We start from the raw sequence: 18,215 nt of genomic DNA on the forward strand, positions 1-18,215 counted from the left end.
TCTGGTAAACATTTAGACATAGGACTTTCTTTGTTCTATAACCAATAAATTTCTATATAAATGCTTCCATAATGGAACATGGTATTTAGGGAAGCCCAAATCTGTGTTGTCAGGCCAGGAACTCTCATATTTGATACTAGAATAAATTATCTCATACCCTTTTTGTTCTAAGAATTGTGCTTTCATGCAAAGGTTTTTAGAACTCAGTCAAATTAGTTCTACATTTTCAGGACATCTTACAATAGCCAATAATGTAGTACTGGTTTAATATTACACCAAGATTTGTCATCTTTAAAATACCTTGAATTGTGAATAATTGTATATATTGAACTGTTTTATGTATGATAAAGAATTATGTGAAAGAACTGACTCTTCTCCACAATGCTGACTAAAACAAAATTAGAAAAAAGAATATGCAGTCAAACCTTTGACAAATGTATATCTATAAAAACATCAATAAAAGCTATAGAGAGCATTGTGAGAATAACAGTCATTACCATAACCTCTAAAACAAATTTGTTTATTTTCACATCCAGACCTAGTTCCTGTTTGGAAATCAGATGATAAAAATGATGATAATATATGCTAATGAATTTTCATTAATTGTGCATTCTACTGGGAATATTTGGGAACATTTTGAGAGGTAACACTGAAATATTTAAATGGCCATGGGAATTCAATAAATTTCAAGGAAATGTACAAAAATTTAAGTACCGTTATTGAATATTTGCAAATTTTTTACTATTTTATCCACTACCGAGAGCATACAGAACTACCTATAATTGAATGGAACAAGAATGCTAAAAATGACAGGCATTTAGGGAAATTAAAATTCTCAATAGCCACATCAAGAATTGAGGAAAGAAATTTGAAGAGATCATTGGCATTGTAATGAAGTAGCTGAAAAGAAATACAATCATCACTGCTAAAAGCAAGAGTTTCTATGTGGACAAACCTTGCAAACACATCTTAGTTTAATTCAACGTTTGTTTTCAAGTGAATTAATGGGAAACCATGGAAACACTTTGTCATTATTGGTAAAGACAATATATGTGGCTTCGTTTCAAGGACAGGCCATTGATTTAGGACAGAGAGGCAAGTATTAGATACTTAGTGGAACTAAATTATAAGTAGAACTAGTTATGAGAATAAGTAACAGAGATATATGTTTCCCCATACAAATGATGATCAGAAAACCAGAAATAAGATCCATACTCCACAAAGATGTACCAGCCATTAAAGAAAGTTACTAGTGGATGACAATTCACACTACCTCAATAAAGAGCCTTCAAAGTAATGAAATTGTATGGATAAAGCACTTCCCTAAGGGAGGTGACTGGGCAGGTTTGCTTGGCTCCTGTGTTAGCAGATCTGGATTTCTGGTCTAGTTTTCAAAGTAAGACAAAGACTCATCATGTTGTCTATGGAGCTTTGAAAGTATGCGAACAGACACAGTAGTGACAAATACAATGGTCCCTGTGTTGGAACAGCTCCCAGATTTCTCTGTATTTTCTAATATCTATGAAGCTGGTATGTTCACTACTAATTTACAGTCATCTCAGAGTTGCAGGTTTTTGCAGTTTCTTCTACATTATCAATGGCAGCAGGGATCATTTGCACCTAGAATATACCTTTGAAAATTTGAGACATGGAAGAGTAAAAAAACAGTCGTACAAAGTTTTGATTAAAGAGAAAATGTGAACTAAAGCATATAATTTTGATAACCACTAACCAGAAACCATTAAATGGACAATGCAGAGCAAACTTGTGTTTGACATGATAGCCATACCAAAACCAAACCTTACAAGGCAAACGGACACAAGAATTGCTAACTCACAAACTCAGTCGAGTTTTCGTTGTTGTGGGGGTGTCTATATGTGGAGGTGTGTGCACCTAGGTGCACACATAGGTTAACACTAATGCCGTCTATTACTCCCCATCCACTGTTTAACAGGGCCTCCCCCTGAACTTATCGCTTACTTGGTGGCTACACAGGTTGGCCAGAGTCCTCCTATCTCTACCTCCCTGTGCTGGGATGATAAGCACATATTTCTGTTCTCGACCCTTTATATGGGTGCTAGCAATCTGAAGTCAGATCCTCCAGTTGTGAAGCGCTTCATTTACTGAACCACCTCCCCAGAACTTCCCTCATTTTTTATCTCATATTGCCCTGAAACCTTCTGCTCTATTTAGCATATAAAAAAATTTTAAAGTCCTCTGTGGTGGTATTGTGTTCCCCAAAATATTGTGTACTCTAATAAATTTATCTGGGGTCAGAGAACAGACAGCCACTAGATACAAAGACTAGAAAATGGTGGCACTCACACCTTTAATCCTAGCATTGCAGAAATAGAAATCCCTCTGGATCTCTGTGAGTTCAAGGCCACATTGGAAATAGCCAAGCATGGTGACACACGCCTTTAATCCCTGAAAGCCAGCCTTTAATCCTAGGGAGTGGTAGTAGAAAGCAGAAAGATATATAAGGAATGAAGACCAGAAACTAGAAGCTTTTGGCTGGTTAAGCATTTGGCCTGGTTAAGCTTCAGGCTTTTGAGCAGTAATTCAGCTGAGACCCATTCCGGATGAGGACTCAGAGGCCTGTAGCTGGAGGGCTTCTCTCCAGGTTCCCCAAGTCCCGCAGTCCCACAATCCACTTATAAAATAATCACTCAGACGCTTATATCACTTATAAACTGTATGGCCGTGGCAGGCTGTTAACTGTTCTTTTATCTTAAATTAACCCATTTCTATAAATCTATACTTTGCCACGTGGCTGGTGGCTTACCAGAGTCTCTACATGCTGCTTGTCCTGGCGGTGGCTGCAGTGTCTCTCCCCTCAGCCTTCCGCTTCCCAGAATTCTCCTCTCTCCTTGTCCCACCTACTTCCAGCCTGGCAACCTACTTCCTGCCTGGTCACTTGCCATCAGTGTTTTATTTATATAGAGAGCAATATCCACAGCACTTCCCCTTTTCTTCTTTTTTTAAAAAGGAAGGTTTTAACTTTAAAATGGTAAAATTACATATAACAAAACAATTATCGAGCAAGAATTACAGTTACAATACTAAAGATGTCCTATCTATCTTATATTTATGAGTTTAAGGTTTTATATCTAAATTATCTTTTATCATAACTGAGGAAATTACAACTATCTAGTTTTCAACCACATCAAAGACCTGAGAAGGAACATAATGGTACCTGAGAAATGGTAGACGGATGCAAGCAACTTCGGGAATCTTGCAAGAGTAGACCAAGACAGCTGGCAGCCTGGACAGTCACCTAATGTTTCTCAGCATTGTTGGTGCATTCAAATTGGCTACAGGCCTAGAGTCTCTGACAGACCATTTTCAGAAGCAGGAATTCTGAGAGACCATCTTACCCTGTCTTGGCAGAGTACAGTGGTCGTTTTCCTTGTGTCCCGCTTGTCCAGAAAGGACAGCATTATATTTGTACTGTCAGCCATCAAGGCAAGGGCAGTTCTTTGCCCAGTAGGCCATTTTGTGCCAAGAAGACAAACTTCCCAATGGAAATGTCTTAGAAGCCCAACATTCTCTCGGGATCAAATTGGTGCAGCCAGGAGCAATTGTGTCTCATGTCAACAGAATTCTAAGTTATTTAAATGCCATATTCTCTAGGTCTATGAAGTGTTTGAAGATTATCTATCTATCTGAAATATATCTGTGTATACCTAGAAGACTTAACTAACATGGCTACAAATATGATTATCATAGATGACTGATTATTAATCTATTTTTAATTATCCATTACAATTTTAAATGAGTTAAACATAATACCTCAAACAAGAATAGAAATATATATATACAGTGTAACAAAATTAACTTCAAGTTTGTATCAATTAACTAAAATTTATACCAATGTAAAACATTTTAAACATAAACTAAAATCTATACCAATGTAAAACATTTTAAACAAGTTGTTCTTTAAAAGTAGGTTCATTAATCTACCCTTTTATCTTATCATCTCCACATCCTCCTATATATCTAATCATATCCCCTTTTACTTTTTTTGAAAGAGATCACATTTATAATCAACCTGTTTTAAATAAAAATATTGGTTTTTCTCTGTCCCACACCAGAGGGCTCTTCTGATTTGGGACACAAGAATCTCTTAACCATTTTTTTAAAAGCAATATGTCTGGGTTTAGAGGGGGAGTGAGCCAATTCCACCTCTAAAGCCAGCTTGGTATATTTGGGAATTTGGGCGTAGCATCTCTTACTACTTCATGCTGGAGGGGGGCGCTGTATCTTATGGGGAAGCAAAGAAAATTTTAAGCCTATGGGGTAGTCCGTGAGGCTGTATTGTGTGAACCAGTTGCCTTGAAACCGCTCTGGATGTTGGATCATCTGGGCCATGGTGTCATCAGAGACCTTTCAGGGGGTCTTGGCTGGTGAAACCTGATGTATCTTAATCTGGAACAAATCCACAGTCTCTGGCTTTCTGTGGAAACAAAAGCAAAACCTCTTTTCCAAAGTAACATATCCTTATATCCAAATTTTGAAGTCAAGGTACCTTTAAAATATACATTTTGGCATAACTGAACAGCTTTTGCAATCAAATGTTTTTCTTCAGTTACGAATATCAAAGACAACATAATCCAGATTCTCTGTGTGGTAGCCATCTTTACGTGGCTTATTTTTTATATTACCTCGAGCCTATTTGCTTTAAACTGCACCATTCTAAGACTGAAACCGCGCTGTGGCAGCTGGCTCCGCCCACTTCAGCTTACCAACATGGCTGTGGTACGTTTTCCGCCAGCTCTGGGAGTCATCAAGTCTCAGAAATAGTGGGTCTAAGCTTTTTATCAAAGCAGGGTGTAGCCCAGAAACCTTTTTTTTTTTTTTTTTTTTTTTAAATACTAGTAAAGACTAAATCTACCACACAGCGTAATGTGCCGCTGGCAGACACCTCATTTCCGCCATACTGCCGGCCAAACGCACACGCCAGGAACCCGCCAGTGTTCAAACCCGCGTTTTGCGGCGTCTAGCTGCTCGTATGAGACAAGAAGCAGGAACCTGGTTTTGGCTCTGTTTAGAATTGGTTATTAAATATTCTCAGGTTTAAGGTGGAAACTCGAGCCGTTGGGCGCCATTTGTAGCTGGAGGGCTTCTCTCCAGGTTCCCCAAGTCCCGCAGTCCCACAATCCACTTATAAAATAATCACTCAGACGCTTATATCACTTATAAACTGTATGGCCGTGGCAGGCTTCGTGTTAACTGTTCTTTTATCTTAAATTGACCCATTAAATCTATACCTTGCCACGTGGCTGGTGGCTTACCAGAGTCTTCACATGCTGCTTGTCCTGGCGGTGGCTGCAGTGTCTCTCTCCTCAGCCTTCCGCTTCCCAGAATTCTCCTCTCTCCTTGTCCCACCTACTTCCAGCCTGGCAACCTACTTCCTGCCTGGTCACTTGCCATCAGTGTTTTATTTATATAGAGAGCAATATCCACAGCAGAGGCCTCCAGTCTGAGGAGACAAGACCAGCTAAGGATCCGGCGAGGTGAGATAGCTGTGGCTTGTTCTGTCTCTCTGATCTACCAGCATGGACCCTAATAACTCGCCTCAGGTTTGATTTTATTAATAAGAACTTTTAAGATTCCCTCTACAGTCCTCAAACAAAAGTAAGCTAGAAAATAGTATGTAGGCTGATCCACTTACATGGATCCACACACATCTTAGCATCTATCTCTTGAATGATCTTAAAGAACTTCATGGTCTGTGGCAATGGTGGCCGAAGTATCAGAGAGGGAAGAAACGATTTGAATATTCTAGAAGAGCACAATATGGAATTTATCTGGGAAATGTTACATGCCCAAACAAAGTCTGAGAGTAAATGGGATGCAGTTAGAATTCTTGGGATATAACATGCAGATACGCTTTGAAAACAGTGAGGCAGGATGCTGAGAACAGAAAGCCTTAAGCAGAGAAAGGAATGGGTGTATGGGTGAATCATGGGGTGGAAGGGAGGCTTATCCAAATGAAGGAGTATAAGAAGACGTTCAGAAGTCTACCTTCATAGCACAACTTTTTAAAAAGGCAAGATAGTGATATATATGAAAGGATCTGAGGGGATACTGAGGAATAAAGTGTGAAGAAGAGATAGGAATGGAGTGATGGGGAACAGAGGGTCAGTAGGAGTGTTAACCAAAACTAAAGATATAAAAGACTTATGGAAACACAGTAGTTAGCTAACTCATTTCAAAATAAAATAGTAGAAATAGAATTACCCTGTGTGGATAGACAGTGTCACTCCAGGAAGTCATAAACTCTTTTTAATTGAAAATCAAAGTACAAGGTATAGGATACATAGGCATGTTAGACAAGGCCTTGAAGTTCCTAAATTAATACCACTATTTCAATTGCACTTGTTTACCCAATATAACTCCATGGTAAGTTCTTATTAGTGAAGACGCTATGCATTGTAGCTGCAAGGAACTGATAATTCCATCTCAAATCAACTGGGAAATGTTCTCCCTGTTATCTGGCTTTCATCATAGTTCTTGAAGGTGCTATGCAGGCTGCCAAGGAAGCAAAGATATCTTCTTAGTCTTTAGTAGTCTAACCCAGAACTGGAACTCATGTACTGTAATACCAAACTGTCCAGCAGATATGAGTGTTGGTGCAATGGTGGGACAATTGTTACTGGTAGCTAAACACTTTCTGGTTGGATTATAGGATGCTCCACAAGAAGGTACTTCTTATTTGGTTCTGCAGTCCTGGTCAGATCATGGCTGGAGAGGTGAAAGGCCCCAGGACACAACTTGCTACGTTATTTTTCTAAATGATCATGCTGTCAAACTGCCTTTGAAATTTTTTCTGTGGTTGCTCTTGGGTAGTACATGCTACATTATGTATACAATAATTATATATAATGTAAACGAGATACTTGAAAGTCAAAAGACAGCAAAAACTGTGTTAGCAAAAAACTGAAGAAGGTACTAATAAATGAAAATTTACTGAATCTCAAGAGAATAGCACAGAAAAATAAAGTAATCGAGCACCTCACAATGCATAATTTTCATTTTTAATGCATTTGAGATGAATTTAGCACAATTTATCTGTACTTAGAAATTATTATATTAGCATTAAATCATTGTAATACTATGTTGTCTCATATTTCCTCCCTATTGTATTCACACTATAGAGCAGATTCCAGAACAATGTTGAGTCTGTAAGAGTCTATATCTAAGTGTTAAACTCATGATGCATGCTTTTCAGTCCATTCTATTCAAGCAAGTGCTCTACAGATATAATTTGGTGTGTGTCTCAAATTGATGTTAACATTATTTTCAAATGTGCTCTTACTTCCTGTACCATAATCTGAGTCCTTGTTAAAATTCTGAGTTTTGTTAGAGTCATACCCATCCCTCATTTTAATGAAAGGTAGCACACAGGCAAAAGAAACTATATTTTAGCCTTCAACACTAACATTTATTTGACTCCCATTTGCCCTCAGCCAGTTCATTACTCTAATCAAGATAAATTACTGAAAAAATTGTCAATGTTATGAGTCTAGAGTTTACATACTTCTTTGAAAATCAAAATTATATAGAGTGGGCATCATTTAACATGAGCAACATTTTTAGAATATAAAATTGATTGGCTCACAATTTTATCTTTTATAAAAATGACATTGTTATCATAATCTCCTTAATCTTACTACTGATGCATCTAGAAACCTTTATATTAGCATATTATAATAATATGAATTGGAATTAAATAATTAACTTTTCTAAATTGATACCAGGCCTTGCCTATGGTAGATAAATGCTCTGCCATTCGTATCTGACCCAAGTCTGGCAACACTAACTGTTAAGTTTTTGAATAGATATACAAATAATGAAATGGTTTCTTTTTGTGCAAATATGCCCAAGTTGTAGCTTTTGAAGGCTGGGCCTGTTTTCATGTGTCTCATCAAATAGGTACACAGTTACTCTTAATGATTATTACCTTTCTTTTCTGATATACTGAACTTGCTCATACTTCTTTTTTTTATAACTTTTTGTTTTTGTTTGTTTTTTTTTTTCTTATTAAGAATTTTTTTCATTTATTTTACACACCAATCAAAGATTCCCCCCTCTTCCCTCCTCCCACTCCCAAGTTACCCCTTCCCAACCCTCCTTACTCCCCTCCCACACACACACACAAGAAGGCAAGGTCTCCCATGGGGAGGCACATCCAGTAGAGGCAAGTCCAAGCCCTTCCCCCTGCCTCAAGACTGCACAAGGTGTCCCATCATAGGTAGTGGTCTCCAAAAACCCTGCTCATGCACCAGGTATGGATTCTGATCCTACCGCTGGGTGGGGGGGAGGCTCCAAGCAGATATAATTTTTATTTAAAAAAAATAGATTTTCTTTCCTTTTACATACCAACCTGTTCCCCCTCCTATCTTTTCTCAGGCTTCTGCCACCTACCACCATTCCACCCCCATCCTCTCCTCATAGAGAGTAGGGCCTCCCTTGGGTAGTCAATACAGAGTGTTATACCATGTTGGTGCTAGGTCTAGACCTAGCCCCTCCCTCCTGCATCAAGGCTGAGTAGGCATTGCACCATAGGGAATGAGGTCTAAAAACCCAGTTTGTGTACCCTGTGTAAGTCCTAGTCTCATTGCCAGGAGACCCACAAATACATCAAGTTATGCAACTTTCACCCACATTCAGAGGGCCTAGTTTGGTCCCATGCAGGCTCCCCAGCTGTCAGTCCAGAGCCCATGATCTCCCATTAGCTTGGGTCAGCTGTCATCCTGAGTGAGGTAATGCAGACCCAAAAAAACAATCACAGTATGTACTCAGTCATAAGTGAATGCTAGAAGCAAAGCAAAGGATAACCGGGCTACAATCCACAAGCCCAGAGAAGCTAGGGAAAGTGGTGGACACTAAGAGGGACACACAAGGATCGTCCCAGGAAGGGGGAAGGGTTAAGATCTCCTGGGCAAACTGAGAGGGGCGAATAGAGAGGAGGGAATGGGAGGGGATGTGAGGTGGGAACATGGGGGAGAAATGGAGAGGGAGAGTAATAAAAGAGATATCTTGACAGAGCATACCATTAGGGGGATGGGGAGAAATCTGCAGCTAGGGAAAACCCTAGGAACTCACAAGACTGTCTCCAGCTAAGACTCAGATCAATGGTGGGGATGGTTCTTGCTCATACTTCTATCTTAGTTGTCTAGAAACATTGACTTTAATTGAACTTTAAAAATGAAAAAGACTTTGCCTTTTGCCATGGACATGTTTTCAGCTTAATGTGACATGGTTATTCCCTTATGTTTTTATTAGTTTCTTCTTGCTCTCAGTTAAATTTTCTCATTTTTTCCTATACTGGCTTGAAGCTCGTTGATGCTGTTGATCTTTTCACATTAATATTTCATTGATTACTATAATAATTTTATTCCACTTTTCCTTTTGTTACTTTCAACTGATTTTATTCCCTTATTTGATGATAATTTTTTCTTTTTCTTTATTCATCTCTTATACAATACATCCTGATTTCAGCCTCTCCTTCCTCCCTTCTTTCCCCTCCTCCAAGCTCCCCTCACCTAACTCCTCTCTCCCCCACATCAACCGCTCCTCCATATCCCTTCAGAAGAGAGCAGGCCGCCCAGTAATGTCAACCAAACACTATGTGACAAGATGCAGTAAGACTAGGCACAACCCTCATATCAAGGCTGGACTGGTCAGCCCAGTAGAGGGAAAAGAGCCCTGAGACCAGACAAAAGAGTCAGAAACGTCCTCAATCCCATTGTTAGGAGTCCCACAAAAACCCCAAACTAAACAACCACAGGATATATGCAGAGGACCCAGCATAAACTCATGCAGGTTCTGTGATTGTAGCTGCAGTCTCTGTGAGCCCCTCTTAGCCCTCTCTTAGCCCTGCTTAATTTATTCTGTGGGCCATATTCTCATGGTGTCCTGGACCTTCTAGCTCCCAAGTCCTTCCTGGCACTCTTCCACCTGATTCCCTGAGCTCCACCTAATATTTGGGTCTCAAGACAAGTTCCATGACCATGAATATCAGTTATCTTTGTGTTTTTCCTTTGGAATTTGAGAAGGATGTAGGATCTGCTACTGTTCCAAGAAGTAAACAACAAAGATGACTGATTCTTTTACTGAATTTCACTATTTTTTCCTTTCTATTTAAGATGAAGGGGTATTAAAAATTTTATCTAAGTGGCTGGGGAGATGACTCAGACATGAGCAACACTTGGCTGCTCTTGCAGAAGAGCCTGGCTTAGTCTTTAACACTCATTACGGGTGCTTCATAACCATCTGTGACTTCAGTGCCAGGGAACACAATGACCTTTTCTTACCTCTACCAACACCTGCATACAAGGAGTACACGAAGACAACCAGGCGTGTGTGTGTGTGTGTGTGTGTGTGCGCGCGCACATACACACAGACAGACAGACAGGGACATGGAAAGAGATAGAGAGATGGAAAGAGAAACATAGAAAGAGAGAGGGAATGAGAGGGAGAGGGCAAGAGAAAAGAGAGGAATAAAAAGAAACTACTATTTTAAAAATAGAATATTCATCTATTTGCACTTTCATTTTTACCATGATTTTTCCTGAAGTGATTTGACACTTTTTCATGCAGAGATATTTAAGAATCCTATTTCTTCTTTTAAATATTGACCCCTTAACATTACTCTATAATTCTCTTCCCTCTTGTTAACTTTCCTTGTTTTAAAATCTGTAGTTCTGGAAGTTAACTCTGACATTATTTATTTATAAACTAAGCATTGACTTCTGTGGACATTGTGCACTTTATTTATTCAACACAAAAATGGCTACACAATAGATAGACTATTAGTAATGATCTCCAAGATTCAGGATTTTAATTTGTAAACAGTGATGTCACTTGGATATTGTAGTGACTCAGAAATCCTGCAGTCCTGGGGTTGTGAGTTCACCTAAAGAGAAGAAAGTAGGATCAAAATGAAGATTGAATTGAAGTAGGAAGTTCTTGTTTTAAATTGTGTGGGGATGTGTTTAAATCAAGCCACAGCATTTGCTTTTCCTTGCTTAATATTATCTCAGAAATAAAATCCCAAACTTAAATACACAGATGTATAAAGAAGCTGACTGAGAACAAGCTATTGAAATATGAGGCATCCTCTCTTCCACTACTCTAGAATAAAGCTAGCTCCAATAGAGAGATCTGGGGAGAAGGCCTAGAGGGCTTGCAGAATTGGTCTTATTAGAGCCCTTGATCCTGAAAAGTAACCAGCTCATAGCAGAAATTTTGTTTTTCTATGTTTAATGAATGAATGAGCCTCTTTAAGTAATCATACAAAGAACTGACCTTAAAAAATAATCTGGTGGCATTTAACAAGTTTATATAGTGAAAAGGGGGTATTTGTTGACAACTTGCAACATGTACAAATTCATTTTTCTAATTCTTCAAATGGTAATCTGGGCATACCTATAGATCTTGTCATAAATGAAGTTGTCTGAAAATGTAGTGGTAAATTCAACATCACCATATACAAAGTATTATCTGAAGAAACCCGATCTTCCTTCTCAACGAAAACAAAAGAACAAGCAAACAAACAAAAAAAAGCCAAGAAAAACAAAACCTGGTTTGTGTGTATGTTTATGTGTGTGTGCACATTCCCATTTTTTTTTAAATTTCTTAATCTACTACTGTGTATAAATTTCTTTCCCTAGCCCCCATTCTTCTAAGTATTCATTACTTGATAAAGAATATGTTCCTTTAGTTTTCATTTTTTTTTTCCGAGACAGGGTTTCTCTGTGTAGCTTTGCGCCTTTCCTGGAGCTAACTTGGTAGCCCAGACTGGCCTCGAACTCACAGAGATCCACCTGGCTCTGCCTCCTGAGTGCTGGGATTAAAGGCGTGTGCCACCACCATTTTTTTATTTATATAAATGTTAAGTCTGCAGTTGTGCTCCTTATGAATGCAGTGCCCAGAAGAGGGCACCTGATCCCATAGACCTCGAGTTACAAAGGTCATGTGATCTGATATTTAGGTGCTGGCAATAAAATCTAAGTCCTCTGGGAAAGCAAACACTTGCCCTTGATGACTGAGCCACCTCTCCAATCCCCAATGATTATGTTCTTGGCTCAAGTTTATTGATGCTGCTTTAAAATATTTTACAGACACGCAGCCTTTTAGATTTGTAAGTTTATCTCTGATTTTTGTCAGAATAAGCTAATACCCACCAGCTAAGTCAACATTTCTTAAGGACTTTCAGTATGAGAGAGACTAGGATGTCTAGTTTACAACAAATTTTTAGCAGTTCATAACTCTGGTTCCGTCTCCAATTCATTGTAAGGATGCCAAGTCATCAAATGACTTACCAAGTCATCTGTGATTACACAGCTACCAAGCTGAGTCCACATTCAAACCCAGATAAGTGTGACTCTCTACCCCATATTTTCAGACAACACCTCCATTGTTGCTGTGATCTTCAGTGCTTGCTAAGTAAAGAAGCCTTACATGCTGAAGGATGGAGTCTCTTCCACTTCAGTTATTCCAGTCAGTCTCTCTCCATGTTTCTTTCGTGGCATCTAAAGGGCACAGTGAAGTAGATTCAAATAATCATGTGAAGACACAAGCTTCCCAGTGACAACAAAATTAGCATCTCTAAGACACTGGTACACTCAAGTCTCTGATGTTTTGTTTTGTTTTTGAGAGGGTCATATACAGAGAAGAGAGCAAGTCAATCAAATAGATTAATGCAGTTCCCAGTTCTATGCTGTATTCATTGTTTATACCAGATCAGACTGCTAGAAAACTGGGTCCTTAGCACAGCTCAACTGCAACTGTAGAGGGGGAAATGATGGTTTCTGAATCCCATTCTATTGAGTCTCAGAAAAGCACCTGGTATTGTACTACTGTTGAATACAGAACGGGGAACTAACTACTCGACAGGCTTCTTAGGAGATGTTCAAATTAATGGAGAAGTGTAAGAACGTAGAAGAAAGCAAATAGAGTTTGGAGAAAAGCTTAGGAAGCATGAAGAGTTTGATGAGGAAATCATTAAGGTGTGGTTGCAGAGTATTGTTAGAGGAGGGAAAGAATGGTGCAGAAAACAGAAAATGATGCATTGCTCTTGGGAGCACATTGTGGCCTAAAAGGCTGGTAGGAGGTGGGATAAGAAGGATTGAGTAATGGTGGGGGGGGGGGGAGGACATAATCAAAATAGGAAACTGGGTTTAACATGTAAAATCCAGGAAATCTTACTTGTTACCATTCCAGAAGACACTTCAAACTTTTCTCTTCACTGAAGTCCATGGTTGACTTTGCCCAAGCTACTGTGGGAGTTACTTCAAAGGACTCCTTATTGCTTCTGAAGACTGAATGCCTATTGTAAAGCATAAGCACTCTTCTACCCTTTGGTCTATGGCAACAACCTTTTTATCCAGGGAAATGGTCCATTGGTGTATACATAAGAGCAATTGTGGCAAACAGCAAAAGTGAAATTCAGCTGGAAGAGTACTTTGCTCCCATGAAACAGTATAGAGTTTCCCATCTCTTGGCAGAGATGATTAAAGACATAAGACAGGGACACATGTTTAGAACCTGGGAGACCTTTTCCAAAGGAGTAATTAGGAAAATATCAAGAAGCTGGTACCTCTTAAAGCCTATAATTTTTTAAAATTGTTAATTAAGTAATTACAAATGAGATTTTCAATACCTTTTAGCAACAAGGAGCCTATAGACCAACAAAGGAGCCATTGCAGCAGAAAGATCCATCCTTTGATTTTTAAATGCATCTGTGACTTTATTTAAACTGGTTTGCTCATTGCCAACAGAGAAGTTGGTCTGACATTTTGCTTTATTTGTCCATGCCAGTTTCTAAATCACTATAAATATGACCATTTACAATGAAATATATTCTTCCCTCCGTGTACATGAGTGTGTGCATGACAGGAGACTGATGTGCCACAGCACATGGCTGGAGGCCATGGGGAAATTATATGATTTTAGTTTTCTACTTTAATCTTCCTATGACTTCCAGGTATGAAAATCAGATTGCCAGCCTTGGAGAACAAGCACCTTTTCCTACTAAACCATCTTACAGACCCTTAAATAGGATTCATAAGGTAGTTCATTTTGCATTCGCTGGACAATTCTATATCATGCTTGATTGTGTTAAATATTGGTTTCCTCACTGTATATTAGTCTAATCACAATTTCTTCACAATTGTATTATGTTATATATCTTTATTCTCTCCCTTCCTCATAAATTATGCTTTCTTCATAAACATTTTCATTCTTTCCATAATTTACATATACACTAAATACTATCCCAAATATATTGTAAAACTATGTTCTCATGGTAATAGTAAAATATTTTATTTGAAAATTTAATTAACTCATCTTAAATCTCCAGTATTGTCTATCTCTTTGAAATATATATATATATATATAATCTTTAATCAATTACACCATCTTCATCCTTCTTTGCCTATTTGTCTTTTTACCTCTTATAAAATACTCCTAGGAACTTAACTTTGGGACCTCTCTCTTGCTATGTCTTTAGCTTTTCTGAATACATGTCATAATCTCCGTAGTACTTCCATTTTATGGTAAGAAAATTGAGTCACAAAATAGCTGAAGAATTTATCCATAATCAACAACACTTGTAAATAAAATCCCAAACTAAACTAAGGCAGGTGTGGCTCCTTCCCATCCTCCTAGACATCACCTCTATAGCTCTTGTACATTCAGCATTACTAAGCCAGACTTACCCTGGACCCCTTAAGCCGTCCATTTCCTTGAGTGTTAGTCCGTGAGTCCAGATGATTCTTCTTCAAGCTCTGAAAGACATGGTGAATTCTACTAGAATCTGTGCACTAATTCCTAAGAGGAAAAAAAAAAGACTTTCTAGTTTTCTAGTGACTGTAATACAGTCTGTTCTTAGCCCATTGATTTATTTCAGAAAATCTGGGTTGTTTTTCATTTATATCCAGACAAGAGAAGCCAAAGCAAATGCCAACACCAAATGGGACCAAACTACAAACTGACTCCTTTCTGTTGCGGTTCATGTGTTCACAGTGCAAGGCTTCTAGCAAAGCTTACTCCTTGCCTTTCTGAAATGATCCATTTACAAGGAAGCCCATGTCCTTATATGAGATTTTAGACTTACCCGATCCGGAAGAAAGTGCCTCGCTTCCTGGTGAGGGTGAGAGACTAGGGAACTGGTCAGTGGGGGAATTCTATTAGAAAGAGTGGAAGCTATGATGGAGGAAACATAGGACGGGGGTTCAAAGGGGATCTCGTGCTTCAAGGAAAGTTTGGTAAGACAGGAAGAGCTTGGCATGGAGATCATTAAGGTGGGGTAGTATGAAGTATTCTTCAGAGGAGGGAAAGAGATAGGGCAGAAGACGGAAAGCGGATTAGCCTGGTGACAAGCCTGAATACAGGAAGTCTTAGAAGGCAAGAGATGAATGTTATTTGGAGCAGTAGATGGATGACTGCCTGGGAGAAAAGGAAGGGGCTGACATGAAAAAATGCTAGGAAGCTTCCTTCCCATCTCTGCACATGCCCCTTAAAGATGTTACTGCACCAATATCAGCAACTGAGCTGGTGCTTGACCAGCTGTGGCAGTTAGCTCACAGGTCACGCCTTAGAACATCCTATGTTTGAATGCCCATTGTGAGGCAAAACTCTTACTGAGGTTTGGCATCTCAGCCTTGCCATTCACCAAATATATCCAGGATCTAGCTGTGATCATGTCAAAAACACACTGAGCAAAAATCAGGGTATAACATTGTCTCTGCACTTGAGGTCTGCTTGCGTTTTATTTCTTTTTATTTTATTTTATTTTTCAATGTAATTTAATTCTACATATCAGCCACGGATTCCCTTGTTCTCCCCCCTCCTGAACCCCTCCCCTTCCCCCCAGCCCACCCACCCCCATTTCCATCTCCTCCAGGGCAAAGACTCCCGCGAGGATTGAAATCAACCTAGCACAGGTAGGTTTAGACAATGGGGCCCAGGACAGGAGTCCCAAAACAGGAACTAGGAAAACACATTGAAGTCAGTAAGTTCAGTTAAGATCTCACACCGATCACTTAGTGAAAAAGATAAGATTTGAAAATTGATTTTCTTCCCATTTTAACAAAGAAGGAAAACGCATGACACTGGGAAAGGAATAAATCCATTATTAAATGTTAAATACATATCTGCGTTTATATTTCACAATTAGAATTCACATAGACAGCATATAGTTTGAGCTTTTCTCCATCATTACATGGAGCTAATCTACTGACATACTAGGTAATGATTGGTAGAAATTGGACCAATATGCAACATGTTTGTTTCCGTTCTTCATTTGCTCCTTCAATCTGTCCCTCCTGTTGTGGTCAAGCACACATTTTTCTACTTTGTATTTTATTGAGGATTTTATATAAACCCATTTTTCTCCAGTTTTATATTATCAAGTGCACTTTCTATTTTAAAGCTTCAGTGGGTTTTCTAGAGCAGCTAATACATAAAAATATTCTAAATGTACTTTGAAGTAACACTATAATACTTTATGTATAAGGAGACACTGAAGTATAGCAAACTATACTTTATAAAATTTGATATAAACTATTTACACACGTTAATTATAAAGAGAACTGGGTTTCCCTGGGATTCTTTACATTTCTTTGTTATTCATTTCTGAATCTTCCCTTCCTCAAACTCTCTTGGCCTTCATTCTATTTTTAAACAATTAATTTTTTTCTTTCATGCTCCCTGTATATTTAAATCATTTATTAAAATTATGCAAGATGATGAATATATATGTACATATATATGCAAATATCACTATGCTCATTTTTATACACTTTTTCAAATATAGCTGCTTACTTATAACTCAATACAAGATTATTATTTTTTACAAGTTCATTTTCATTAGAACTCTTATTGATAACCTGTACTTGTAAATTTTTTCACTCATTTATTTGTTTTGAACTAATTTTTATGCACTTTCAATATTATGCTTATACTGTTTTATTTTTCTCTTTTCCCCCCAATATTTTGAAAGTTCCACATTTAGTCTACAGGTAAGTCAGGTTTGTTTGCTTGCTTCTTTGTTTTTTCTGTTCTGCTATGTTTTTGATTCGACTATGTGTTATCATTCAGTCTTGAAGTACAGTTTTACATGGTACAGCATTCTAAGTGGTTGAGTTTATTTCTACAACTATAAAACATGTTTCTCCTCCTTTCCCATAATTGTAATTCCTATTACTCCTTCACTTCAGTTGAGGTCATCCACACCATTCGGGACTCTTTCAACTCTTAGTCATTGATCTCTGAAGCTCCAGTTTGATATGTTTTTCTATAGGTTTTTTTTTTTTATCATGCTTCCTTTTATCTCCCTTTCCTTTTCCTTCCTCTATTTTTCTCATCTCTCCTTGCATATCTTCTCCTTTTATTTTCTTGCTTTCCATCCTTTCCTTTCCTATCCTCTCCATTTGGAGATTCTCGCTCCCGTCCCTTTACTTCCCTTTCCTCTCCTGTGGTTTTCCTCCTGTCTCCTCCCCTCCTCTATCTTTTCAGCTTTATTCTTTTTTTTCTTCTTCCTTGTCAGTCAGAAAAAACCCACATGTAGATTTTAGGCACAACTCTCATCAATGCACACAAAAATTTTAGTGGATGTTAGTATGAATAATTTGCAGATGTAATTAATGTATTAAATGAGTTAATTGTAAATTAATGAAAGGAAATGTTGCTCTGATTTGGTCTGACTCAATCATTTAAAGTGTTTTGACGGTTTTCCTTGAGAATTAAGCATTCTAAATAGTATCCAGAATATCATTTTCCCTTTTCTTAGGTTTGTTCTTTCTGGGAATAATGGCTGTAGAATCCAGGTGGTTTCAGCTCAAAATCCAACTGTGAAAGCCAATTTACACACACACACACACACACACACACACACACACACACACACACACTTCTTATTGTTCCTATCCTTTTGTTAAACACCTATGGATTTTTTTTTTCAGGCTTCCATATAAATATTCTTTATCTTCACTCTACTGAAACTTCCTCATCAATGTATCTACACCACAGTAATAGTGTACAGAAGAAAATTGGGTATCTTTTTCTGACAAAGAAAGCACTCATAACAGTTGTACTAGGGCACAATTCTATTCACCTTCATTGAATTCCTATAGGATTGATGGTGTGCATTGCAGCTTTAATGGTCCAAAAATTCTAGCAGAGAATCTACAACAGACTAATTC

General features: G+C 38.2%; 1 protein-coding gene across 3 annotated transcripts in view; it reads right to left on the reverse strand.

The window, feature by feature from the left end:
* LOC143271796 (uncharacterized) overlaps nt 1-15,575 on the reverse strand; it is a 51,110-nt gene extending 35,535 nt beyond the window's left edge. For 2 of the 3 annotated variants that reach the window (XM_076563781.1, XM_076563780.1), the window contains exons 1-3: nt 15,128-15,575; nt 14,730-14,798; nt 12,472-12,542 (exon numbers count right to left, since the gene is read on the reverse strand). In XM_076563781.1, coding sequence (XP_076419896.1) covers nt 12,472-12,542; nt 14,730-14,798; nt 15,128-15,514 — 527 coding nt within the window. In that variant the 5' untranslated portion in view covers nt 15,515-15,575. Of the gene's footprint in view, nt 1-10,758; nt 10,925-12,471; nt 12,543-14,729; nt 14,799-15,127 lie in introns of those variants that run through there. The other variant, XM_076563782.1, reaches the window with a different exon arrangement.
* Between the last annotated feature and the right edge of the window lie 2,640 nt (nt 15,576-18,215).

The sequence above is a fragment of the Peromyscus maniculatus genome, chromosome 2 (genome assembly GCF_049852395.1).
Source record: "Peromyscus maniculatus bairdii isolate BWxNUB_F1_BW_parent chromosome 2, HU_Pman_BW_mat_3.1, whole genome shotgun sequence".
In the NCBI taxonomy this organism is placed as follows: domain Eukaryota; kingdom Metazoa; phylum Chordata; class Mammalia; order Rodentia; family Cricetidae; genus Peromyscus; species Peromyscus maniculatus.